Source organism: Galeopterus variegatus, unplaced genomic scaffold (genome assembly GCF_000696425.1).
Source record: "Galeopterus variegatus unplaced genomic scaffold, G_variegatus-3.0.2 Scaffold334, whole genome shotgun sequence".
Lineage (NCBI taxonomy): Eukaryota > Metazoa > Chordata > Mammalia > Dermoptera > Cynocephalidae > Galeopterus > Galeopterus variegatus.
The window spans coordinates 215,413-228,350 of NW_007726445.1; the positions used below are offsets into that span (position 1 = coordinate 215,413).

At 42.3% G+C, this 12,938-nt stretch overlaps 1 protein-coding gene across 2 annotated transcripts in view; it reads right to left on the minus strand.

The window, feature by feature from the left end:
* The window catches only part of INTS3 (integrator complex subunit 3), a 41,188-nt gene that overhangs the window by 25,791 nt on the left and 2,459 nt on the right, over window positions 1–12,938 (minus strand). For both annotated transcript variants that reach the window (XM_008567610.1, XM_008567611.1), the window contains exons 2-3: window positions 5,672–5,755; window positions 4,206–4,289 (exon numbers count right to left, since the gene is read on the minus strand). In XM_008567610.1, coding sequence (XP_008565832.1) covers window positions 4,206–4,289; window positions 5,672–5,755 — 168 coding nt within the window. The remainder of the gene's footprint in view (window positions 1–4,205; window positions 4,290–5,671; window positions 5,756–12,938) is intronic.

Sequence of the window (12,938 nt, forward strand, 5' to 3'; positions counted from 1 at the left end):
AAAAAAAAAAAAAAAAAAAAAAAAAAAAAAAAAAAAAAAAAAAAAAAGAAACAGGATAGAGAATTTAAAGAAATTCATCCCAGGTCATGTAAGAGATTAGAGGAAGAACCAGGATTCAAATCCAGGCAGTCCAATTCTAGATTCCATGTTTAACCTCCTCTTATGCCAACATTAGAAATAACTAAAAGGAGAAGAGGCTGCTGGGGATGCAGATAAGAGTTTGGGATGGCGTTAAGGCTACTACATTTCTTAACTCTTTCATCCTAAGCATGCAAAAGAGATGTACCCCTCAAGATCAGCTGCTCTCTGGCCTTAGCGTCACTAGGGACTTCAAAGAGATTAGCTATCGTCTCTTCTTCCTGCCTCCGTTGTCCTTAAGACAAACTAATTGATCTGATGAAAGACCAACAGAGATCCCCCATGTGCCACAAACTTTTATTACCCAAAGGAGAATCTATCCTCTGACTCCACCTGGGCAGTGGCTGTAAAATCCAAATGACAGACAGCCCAGTGAACTACTGCCAATATGCTGGTCAGCAAATGTCGGTAGTAAAGCCCTGAGGCCTCCCCCAGAGGTAAGTCACAGAATTGGCAGAGAGGATGAGGGAGGTAGAGGCAGAAGGAAATCTGTGTCAGGCCAAAGATAAGAGATCCTACTAACCAGACAGAAACCTTTTCTGTTCATATGAAAGCAGAAATCCCAGAAATACATTACAGACCCAGGATAGGGAAGGAGGGCAAGTCTCTCAGGAAATATAGGGTCCAATGAAGACAGCAGATATTGTCTACCTAGTTCTGTGCTCCACCTGAAAACTTTATCAACCATAAGTGCTAGAAACACATCACAGCTGGGTACCAACAGTATAATATCCCTGATGCTGGCCATTGTCTTACTAACCTCTGTGCCAGTTTGCTGACTGGCTTGGAAGAGAAGCAGATGGGGAAAAAATTCAGTGGGGAACAGAGAAGAGATGCAGAGTCTCAAAAGAAAAGTAAGGTGACAGGATGGTGCCAAGGTAGCACATCTATCCTGACCATGTTGAGAGTAGTGATGTTCTAGCCCAGGCCCTCACAGCCCCCAACCTTCTTTCTGGAGCTGCCTGATAGAAAAAGCACCTAGACCAAGAACTGCCTGGGCCTGGTTCCTTGAGCCTTTGATGAAGAGAGATCTTGGCATTGGTATTAGACCCTTTTCTATTACCTTTATCTATTGACTGCTACAGTCTGCACAGAAGCTTTGGCTTCCAGCTTAGCCTCCCTCCTCACCATAGTTCTCCAGCCAGGCCTGCTCCTAACTGTTTATTTTAGACACTAAATAGGAAATAAACTCAAAGAACATAAACATTCGTAAGAACTGCTGACCTGACCTGCTTTCTCCTTAACTAAGTTTCCTTGTTCACCTGTTTAATCCACCCTAATTCCACCCTCTCAGAGAGCTGGCCCTAACTACTTGAACCTGCCTGCCAGTACTGACAGAGACTCCTCAGCTCCTGCTTTCCCAGAGCAGATTTCTAATGTGTTCAAGACTCAGTTTCCACCACCACTTTCTCTACCATCCCCATCTCTCAGCCTGTGGAGATTCAGGAACAAGTCAATCTCAAATCTACCCTGAGGATTCTGTTCCAGAGATAGAATTAACCCCAAATAAACCTGTAGAAAACAGTCTCCTTGTTTTAGGCTGAAGCCTAAATGCATTAGGCATCAGTCCTCATCAGTAACTCATGCCTAAAACTTCCACGGAAGTATGTCACAAGATAATCACCCTTTTAGGGAGAAGGATCAAAGCTCTAGGGAGATACACCACTAATTATTCCACCATATTCTGACCTGGTTCAAAGTCTCTCAATGAGTCACTGCCTGATAATTCCTCACTCACCTAAAACTATGTCCTCCTAATTCTCTGTCTCTACTGCCTTTGCCTGAAGAGATCTGACCTAGGAGCTCAGCCTACAAGGCTCACAGGTAAGGGATTTACTTGGAAACCTTTAGCATGTGAACTTGAATCCTGGTGCAGCTGTCAACCAGTTATGAGACCCAAGGCAAGATGTTTCACCTCCCCAGAGGGCCTGGGCCTCCCTTATAGGGCTATCATGAGGAAAAAAAGAGGAGATGCTCTAGTCCCTTGCTGTTGTCTGGATGGTCAAATTCATGACATAATAAGCACTTACAATGCCGAGCCCTGTGGCCTCTCAATGCCAGGACAAGTAAAGAGCTAGAAATACCACACACCCCTGTCCCCTTCAGTGAGGTATACTGATGTACCCTGGCTAATATAGATCCCACTTGAGACAAACAAACAAAGCTTTCCAGCAGGTAAGATTAATTTGTACTGAGGTGACTAAATGAGATTTTAATTGTATTTATAAAACCCATACAGGAGAAAATTAAACCTTAACCCCAACCCCTCCACCCCCATCTGTGCCAACAATTTCTTTAAAATTGATGAGCTGGATTAGATTATTTCATTGTTTAACACCCTCAAATTGGAGACATTCATTTGTCTTCAAGGACCTTGATAATAAATTCAGTATGAAAATGAAATGGCAATTTAACTCAACAAGGTCCCAGGCCAAAATGGCCTGGTCTCTCTGAAAAACCAAGGATTTGTAAATACTTGCTGCCCCATTGCCCATCCTTACCCCAGACCCTATTCCAGCTGGCACTAGAGAAGTACAAACACATCAGGTTCCCATGTCCATAAATCCTTCCCCTGAGGTTAATTTAAGCTATGCCAGGGGACCATGGGCATCATGACCTTCTCCCTGGGAATGAGCTTCCTTTGGTTCTCCTTAAACAAACAACATTTCTGACCTCCAAGTTACCTCACAGGTAAACTGGGATTGGTTTGGGAGGAGGGGATAAAGCCACCAACCTCATATGGTTTTTAGTAAAATCAAATGAGATCTTGTCTGGATAAAGCCTAACAGAAAGCTGGGCACAGAGCATATTTATTTCCTTCCATACACCCTTGTTCAGGGAAGAGCCAATGAGAATACTGAATTTTCCCACTCCAAGCTCTTTTCTTATTAATGTCATACAGTTGATGCCAGATACCAGACACATACTTTAAACCATCACACCAAGACTCGAAGGACACAGAATTGCTGGAAAGGGAAAATCTGGAAAGGCAGAAGACAAAACTTTGCTATTTTATTATAGAAAGAACAGAATCCAAAGAGATCATCCGGCGTAGTCCCTCACCTCAAGAAAAAACCCTGCTTGATTTGCTTTATCATTTTTGTTAAACTATGTGTATATCCTGTGTATTCCCCATAGTTTACGATTTTTTAACATTAAAAAAAACTAAAAAAAACCAAAAAAAAAAAAAAAAAAGAAAGAAAGAACCCTGCTTAAACCATTACACGTAAAGGAGACTTTTCTGTTTGTCTGTTTGTGAAGAACCCCAGACTAGTTTTCATACAGTATCCCTCAGAAGCCTGACTCCAATGTTCTTTTTTTCTTTAAAAGATGACCAGTATGGGCCGGCCCGTGGCTCACTCGGTAGAGTGCGGTGCTGAAAACACCAAGGCCATGGGTTCGGATCCCATACAGGGATGGCCGGTTTGCTCACTGGGTGAGCGTGGTGCTGACAGCACCAAGTCAAGGGTTAAGATCCCCTTACCAGTCATCTTTTAAAAAAAAAAAAAAAAAAAAAAAGATGACCGGTAAGGGGATCTTAACCCTTGACTTGGTGTTGTCAGCACCACACTCTCCCAAGTAAGCTATGGGCCGGCCCCTCCAGTGTTCTCTTAATCACTACATTACTGCTGCATAAGTCATGTAATATTAAGTTATGTAATCTAAATCCCACTTGCTGCAATTTTAAGCTGCTTTCTATTCACCTGCCAATGGCAGAACCTGCAAACTACAGGTCATACTCTTCTGGATAAGAATGCTCATGGACTTGTTTACAGTTGTTCTCTTCTATTCCCTGAATTAAATCACAGCCCTATCAGCCTTACCTCATAAATGTAAAATTTTAAACTTTTTCTAATTTTTCTCTCTCACAACTGCCTTTTCTTGCCTTTGAGCTTTGGGATCTGGTGACAGTTAAAGGACTTTAGAAAGAGAATGACCAATTCATTGAGGTAAAAAGGGAGTTGTAACTATATTTGTAGAACAAGGTGATCCAGCTCTGGTCAAAGGGTTTGTGGGCCCAGACCAGCTCTGAGAAGGGTTTATTGGTCCAGACCAGAGCATCTTACCTTCTGGGCTTGAGCAGATTCAGTTAGGACAAGGGTAAAGAGGCCCAGGCAGACTTCCTCATGCTGGGGGGGACCTTTGCATACCTGGAATGTGAGGAAGGGAAAAAATTAGTTGTCACTCACAGGTAGAAAGTTCTCGAGCACAGTTTCTCCCAGAAAACTTGGGACTCCTGAGTAACAAGCAAAGGGGAATCATCAACTCTTATAACTGACGATTTCTTTCTCTTAAAAGAGATGACTGCAACTTGGTTTGTCTGTGGGGAAAAAAAAGAAAAAAGGGATGAGGCATCTGTTTTAGAAGACAGATGGAGGGAAGGGATAAACACTCATCGCTTTCTCTAAGGCTTGATGCAGGCCAGGTGCAGAAATTTTTTTTTTTTTTTTTTTTTGTCTTTTGTCTTTTTCCGTGTCCGGCAACGGATCGCAACCCTCAGTGTTGCCCCCGCACCGGACCGGGGACCGGCAACGGGACCACAACCCTCGGCGTCGCTCCCACGCCTCGCCCAGCCAGTGAGCGGGAACCGGTCTGTATGTGGTATCCGAACCCTTGGGCGGGAGCGCCGCCGCGCTTCCCAAGCAGCGCACTTATCCAGTGCGCCACTGGGCCGGCCCCAGAAAATTTTTTAAAAGTTTAAAATGGAAAAAGTACTGGCCAGTTGCCAAAATTAATTAATTAATTAAAAAATGGAAAAAACACAAGGTCAAGGGTTTGGATCCCCGTACCAGTCAGCTGCAAAAAAATAAAAAATAAATAAAACAGAAAAAACAAAAACAAAAAATCCTATTCCACGACCTTTATTAGATCTTAACAACCTTAGGTAGAGCAAGCTACCAGTCTTAACTGTGGGCAAATCATTGAACCTCTGAAATTTGTAAAGGGAAGACAAAATAAGAATAATATACTACGGAGGGTGGTGAGAAAAAAAATACTATAATAAGCAGATAATGCTTATTGATTGAACATTCACTATGTGCCAGAGATTACTCTAAATCCTTTACATGTACTAACTACTTAAAATCATTTCAACTACAAAGATCGATAAGAAAGGTAAAAGATAAAATATGTGAGAATGATTTGTAAAGAAAAAAATCACTACAGAACTGTGAGTTTTTTAAAAAGTTGTTATTTATGGGCCGGCCCGTGGCTCACTCAGGAGAGTGTAGTTTTGATAACACCAAGGCCATGGGTTCAGATCCCTATATAGGGATGACCGGTTAGCTCACTTGGGAGAGCGTGATGCTGACAACACCAAGTCAAGGGTTAAGATCCCCTTACCAGTCATCTTTTAAAAAAAAAAAAAAAAAAAAAAAGTTCTTAATTAAAGACACCTAAGGTCTAAAAGAGAGAAGCTGGGAAACCTGGTTGGGGGAGCCAAAACATGAACTTCAGTACCCTAGTTCCTAGCCACTCAGTCTTTCCATCTTCACAAAAACAGAAATAGCTATACAGAGAGCATTCTACTTACGTAGGCATTGAGGGCGTCATTGGCCTCTCTCTCTGAGACACCAGCAGTCATAGAGGTCACAATGCTCATACACCTTTCCAACCTCTGGGAAGGGGTGAAAATAATGAAAAGTGTGTCATGAGTCCACCTATGAAGTGCTCTAGCCACAAAAAGCTTAAAATAATTCAAGGCCGATCATGCCTCTAGATCTAACTACCAGGTTACTAGTAAAGTCACCATGAGGATATAATCAGCAAAATCTAGAATGTGGAAACCATGATAGGTAACCTGGTTTCTTTAACACATAAATTGCAAGGAAAAAAACAAGGGGAACCAGTATATTAAAAAACTTAAGATTTTAACACATTGAATAAAATAAGAATCTGTGAGTCCATGCTGATATATACATACATAATAAATAAAGGAGAAAGTAAAGCTCTTCCTTACAGTAGAATGCCAACCAATAAATATAGAAGGAATGATGAGAGTAATGATTGATTCAGGCAAATAGCATCAATGGATGCTAAAACCAGTAGGTCAAATTTTCAGGAGAGAGAGGATATTTACATAGATTCAAGATACTTATCAATTGCAAAAGGAAAATAATAACTGTAGGAAAACTTGGAAGACACCACCTTAACCAAGTGACCAAAGTTAATATCACCAATAATAGGACAAACTGACCCTATATGACTCTGATATGATGCACTGAAAAGGATATAACATCACTTTTATGGATTTCTTGTCAAAAATGCATAATCTCAGTCTAATCATGAAAAAATTCCAGACAATCCAAATTGAGAGATATTCTACAAAAAACTGGTCTATCAAAAATGTTTAAGGTCATGAAAGAGAGACAGACTAAGAATCTGTTCCAGATTAAAGAATAATAAAGAGACATGACACCTAAATGCAAGGTATAATCCTGGACTGCTATAAAGAACACTATTGGGACAACTGGTAAAATCTGAATATTCACTATAAATTAGCTAACAATAACATATCAATGTTAAATGACTCAATGTGTTTTTGTGTTTGTTTTGGTGGCTGGCTGGTAAGGGGCTCCAAACCCAGGACTTTGATATTATAAGGCTGTGCTCTAATCAACTGAGTAACCAGCCAGGCCTGATCCAATCTTGATAAATGAACAGTGGTTATATGAGAGAAGACCCTTGTTAGAAAATACACAATGAAATATTTAAATTTAAAGGGGCATCATGGCTACAACTTACTTTCAAAAAGTTAAAATAACATGTGCATACAAAGATAATGACAAAGCAACTGTGGCAAATATTAATAATCAGTGAATCTGGGTGAAGAGTATATGAAAGTTCTATGTATTATAATTTTTCTTGAAGTTTGAAATTATTTTAAAATACAGTTATTAAAAAATTAAATTGAATCCCCATACCAGCCTGCCACCAAACAAACAAACAAAAAAAAATTAAAGAGATATATCAACCAAATACAAGATGTGGACTTTGTTTGATTCCTGAGTTGAACAAATATTGATAAAATATTAACATAATGTATTTCATATTAAAAGTCAGTGGGCCTCGGGCCGGCCCGTGGCTCACTCGGGAGAGTGTGGTGCTGATAACACCAAGGCCCCGGGTTCGGATCCCATATAAGGATGGCCGGTTAGCTCACTGGGTGAGTGTGGTGCTGACAACACCAAGTCAAGTGTTAAGATCCCCTTGCCGGTCATCTTTTAAAAAAAAAAAAGTCAGTGGGCCTCTATGTTATCACCACCTAAACTATTTCTTGAGTCCTTTAAAACTTTACCTTGAGGATTAACCCAAATACTGTTTTGCATTTTTTTGCGGTTGGTCAGTAAGGGGATCCAAACCCTTGACCTTGGTGTTATCAACACCGTGCTCCAACCAACTGAGCTATCCGGGCAGCCCCCAAAAACTTTAAGGAAAACCAATTACCAGTAATAATGATGCTGGCAAAACAGGGACAAAGGTAGGCTGGTTTACTTCCACCTTATCTTAGAGGTCATCACAAAACATCCTGATGAGAAGTGGTTCTACTACAGCATTTCGAGAAACTGACAAATAAGGACAATGGGAAAGAGGTCTAAGAATGGAAGACAATTATGTTTCTTTGACCATCATCCTGAGGTTGTCTACATCTATCCTGTGTAAGAGCATAAGGTGGCACAGTGTAGAATTGAGTGTTAAGGCAAGGAGCTCCCTTAGCTACAAAACTTCGACCTAAAATAAGCCCAAAGTCACTTGAGTTTGAAGGTATTACAATTTTACCACCCAACATCAAATGTGACTATCCCCCAAATTAGGTCAGATCAGCAGGCTCAGCTTTAATAAATAGCACCTACGTACTTGTGAAAAGGAGCTGTGAGATCACATGAAAGCTGAGCTGTGACTCTCACAACCCACCCTTCCCACAAGCACTGAAATCCATTATTACCTACTCCAGCTCCTATATAAGGGGAGGGAAGAAAATACCTCAGGCTGGATTTTGTCTCTTTAAATCTTTTTTTTTTTCTCATTTTCTTCTTTTTTTTTTTTTTTAGCAGCTGGCCGATATGGGGACCCATACCCTTGACCTTGGTGCTTCGTTTGTTTTCTTCATGTTTATTTCTCTTTTTAAATCTTAACCCTCTCTGGGCCGGCCCATGGCTCACTCAGGAGAGTGCGGTGCTGATAACACTAAGGCCATGGGTTCGGATCCTATATAGGGATGGCCGGTTTCCTCACTGGCTGAGTGTGGTGTTGACAACACCAAGCCAAGGGTTAAGATCACCTTACTGGTCATCTTTAAAAAAAATAAAAAATATAAATAAATCTTAACCCTCTCTACCCAAAATAGTTATCAACGACTGGAGGATCAATTACTCCAGCTGCTAAGTACAGACTGTTCTTGCTAGGAGTTCTGGAGGGAACCCTGTACCCAGTGTAGATTAGCAAGCAGTTTCAGAGTAGAGGGAGATGGTAAACAAGCAGTAGAGTAGCATCCTAAAATTCTAGATATTGCTTCCTATCAAGGGAATAAATCTTTGGTGAATCAATGGAGAGGAGAGGCAAGAAAAGTTAAACAGCAGCTATCTAATGAGCAAACTGAACAAGCACAGCATAGAAGGAACCCTCCATTGCTTGCTAGCCTTAGGCTAATCTTAGGTAACTTACTTGGCCTCTCTAAACTCTGGTTTTCTTATCTCAAAAACAGAGATAATGCCTATATCACAAGGCTGCTCTAAGGATTAAGCAAGATAACATATGTGAAAGCACCTGGCATACAGCCTTAGTTAAATTAGAGTCTATTCAACTTGGGAGAAGCACAGCAACTGTACAACTAAGTCTATGAGGACCAGACTGCTCCCATCTCACTCTGACACTACCTCTAATGGCATGTCCTTAAGGATTCCTGAAAACAAACACCCTACCACAGGACATGGATAAGTGCCTGACCAGGCTAAAAAGCTTCCTCTCCTACTTACCCTCTGTAAAATTCTGCCTTCTAGGACAGAGAGGAAAAATAGGAGAGAAGAGAAGCCTTACTAATGGACCCTGTACCAAGATCCTGCAAAGGTGGCACGCGGCCCTCTTGGCTGATGGAGTCTCTGGCTTTGTTCTAACACTAAGAGACCTTGGGCTGAACACAGTTTCTCTAGGCCCCTCCTCAATATTCTAAGCTCCTATTACAGGCCCAAGTCAATTTCATAGGTCACTGCCCAGTCAAGGAGAAAAGCTGCCTCATGGAACAGGGAGGCCCAGCTAAGGATATAGAAAGTGAGAGAGTCCAGAATTTGGCTGGGTTGATAAACACAATGAGGAAAGCAATGTCAGAACCAGTCCTTTCAAGACAACAGAAACATAGAAGATACTACTCTTCTTGAACTATAGAAGTTACTTTTCCAAACAGGAATGGGAGAACTAATTACAAATCATACAGAAGGATCATGTCAGAAGGATGACAATCATGACAGAAGGATTGTGTCCCCTCAAAGTGGGCCACAGGAGGCCAGATCCCTGCAGTCAAGTAAGAGTACTCTTCTTCCTTCAATCTCTGGAGGCCCTTAGAAAGGATAGAATCGTAAGTGCAGTTGCCAGGCCGGCCCGTGGCTCACTCGGTAGAGTGCGGTGCTGATAACACCAAGGCCACGGGTTCGGATCCCATATAGGGATGGCCGGTTTGCTCACTGGCTGAGCGTGGTGCTGACAACACCAAGCCAAGGGTTGACATCCCCTTACCGGTCATCTTTTTAAAAAAAAAATAAAATAAATAAGTGCAGTTGCCAACAACTGCTGACAGAATAGCTCTGTTCAGAGTAAGTCCACCATTGCAGCACCTCAGAAAGCTGAGTAAATATTTACCATCTCTAGGAGCTCCTGAACTAATTTTTCTAGTGCTAGAACTACCTGACCATGGCTTCCATGACAGCAGGAGCAGATGGTGGGGAGAAAGGGGGACTTCCTGTTTCCCAGTATATACCCAAAGCTGGAGATTGAAGTTAGGGACTCAAGTTCCTCTAACCTCTCCATTTCCCCTCCCTCAGCCAGGTGAATATAGTCTGGTAAAAAGTGTCTAGTAAATACTGCTCCTTTATGGAAAGTCAGTGGCCTTGAAGGACTAAATTCCACTGTCTTCAGGAAAGGAACACACTTACAAAATCCCCAAAGACCCACCTCAGTAAGGAATTATTGAACAAGCTAGGTTCCAAATACTCAGCGACAAAAAGGCACTTGTATATGACATGATGATTTAAGGGAAAAAAAATTAGAAATGGCTCAAGGCTCATTTCTTGGAGATTCCTTACAGATACAATATGAATTCTTTCTTGGGGAAAACCTGGTAGGGACATACCTCTGACCAAATGCAACCGTGAAACCTACCCACAGCTTAAGAGGAAGTTCTGACTTCTTGGGCCACAACTCCTGCTTTTAGCCTTTTAGAATGACTGGTCCCTCCTTGGGAGAAGAATAACCAGGAGCTGCAAAGGCCTATCAGACTAGGAACTACATGTTCTAAACTCCTCCAATCTTTGGCACTATTTTTATCTCATCCCCTCTCCAAATTGGGATGGGATGAGTAAGAAGACTTCTGCCTTCAAAGGGAAGAACAGGGCCAAAGAAAAGAAAGGATACAATAAATGCTCCCTAGGGTAAAAGAGTCACAGTCCTTGCCTGGGATGCTCTTGACCAGTGCTTCATATCCTAGGCCTCAAAGGGTCTTTCCTAATGACACCCAGCTATAATGACCCCAGTCTTTTCATTACCCTAACTAGTTTTTTTTAACCCTTGGCTTGGTGTTGTCAGCACCACGCTCAGCCAGTGAGCTAACTGGCCATCCCTATATAGGATCCGAACCTGTGGCCGTGGTGTTATCAGCACTGCACTCTCCCGAGTAAGCCACGGGCCGGCCCCTCTAACTAGTGTTTTTTTTTTTTTTTTTTTTTTTTTTAAAAAGATGACCGGTAAGGGGATCTTAACCCTTGACTTGGTGTTGTCAGCACCACGCTCAGCCAGTGAGCTAACTGGCCATCCCTATATAGGATCCGAACCTGTGGCCGTGGTGTTATCAGCACTGCACTCTCCCGAGTAAGCCACGGGCCGGCCCCTCTAACTAGTGTTTTTTTTTTTTTTTTTTTTTTTTTTAAAAAGATGACCGGTAAGGGGATCTTAACCCTTGACTTGGTGTTGTCAGCACCACGCTCAGCCAGTGAGCGAACCGGCCATCCCTATATGGGATCCGAACCCGGGGCCTTGGTGTTATCAGCACCGCACTCTCCGAGTGAGCCACGGGCCAGCCCCTAACTAGTGTTTTTTAACCTTCCTTTTAGGTGTGTTAACTTGTCTGTAGATGATGAAGCTCTGGAAGGCAGACTTTGGGTCTTCCCAATCCTATTTTCCTACCAGACTCAGCACACAGTAAGCGTATATGGTCAGAAAGCTACCTCTGTGTTCCTGGGCAATAGGTAGACCTGTGATGAAAAATAACCAAGCCAGAACAAGCAGAGGTCGGTCAGTCGGTCAACACCAGGTTTTGATAACTTCTGTGTGCAGAGATCTGTGGGGAGACCCAGAGGAAGAAGCCAGTAAGTCTTGCCCTTAGAAACACTCTGGTCTAGTGGGGATAACGGAACCACACACACACGGGGAAAAAAATAGCATGGCAAGGCTTGCTGGAAAATTCAAACGCAAAGGGCAAAGGGCAAAGAAGGAAAGGGAGGAGCTTGAGACATACTGGAAACATTATACCATGAGGGAGATCAGAAAAAAGAGAGACCCTCCCTCCCCATTCTCCCTGGAAACAGTTGAAAGTTCACTCTCAGACAGTCTAAAAAAGCAAGAAAATAGATGCTTCCTCTCTTTTGTGGTTCCCTTCAAATTTACTAGCAATCATGTCACTGCTCAGAACAGGATGCCATTCTACTCTGTGGTACAAAATTAAAGCAGAAGCACACTGACCCCTCTAGGAATCAGGGTGGGGATTCCAACTCTTAGGGGTTTTCCCCTCCACCCAAACCTGGGGAGGGATCAAAGGCAAAGAAACTACTGACTCGCTACAATTCTAGAGCTCCAGTGCTAGAACACAGAGCCCAATAAATATTCTGACAATGACGATGGCCATTTCTAAAAAAGCAGATAATTCAATTGTTAGGCAATCCTAAAGCCATTTTTCTTTGTTTTGGGAATGCATTATTTTTAGAAGTACATTCCTAATTATATCTGCTCTAGTTGATAGAAACAGACAACAGAAAACAAACTGTGATTCATCTAAATACACACACAATTAGGAGGGAAAGCACTATGGGAAGCCAGACTTTGAGTAGAAATATGCTGGCGGATAATCCACAGAGTTGCTATCCAGCCACCTCTCAATTCACAAAGTTCACTTTTATATATGTTCCACCATCTTGTACCAAAACCCAGCCTTTTTAAAAAAAATTTTTTTTTATTTTTTAAAAAGATGACCGGTAAGGGCCGGCCCGGTGGCGCACTGGATAAGTGCGCCGCTTGGGAAGCGTGGCGGCGCTCCCGCCCGAGGGTTCGGATCCCACATGCAGACCGGTTCCCGCTCACTGGCTGAGCGAGGCGCGGGAGCAACACCGAGGGTTGCAATCCCGTTGCCGGTCCCCGGTCCGGTACGGGGGCAACACTGAGGGTTGCGATCCGTTGCCGGACACGGAAAAAGACAAAAGACAAAAAAAAAAAAAAAAACCACTTTCTTTTTCTACATTTCCTTTCCAAAGATGGATAAAAATAACAGTATTTGTAAGATGATACTTTCTCCTGCATAATTAATCTGCCTCTTTAAGATG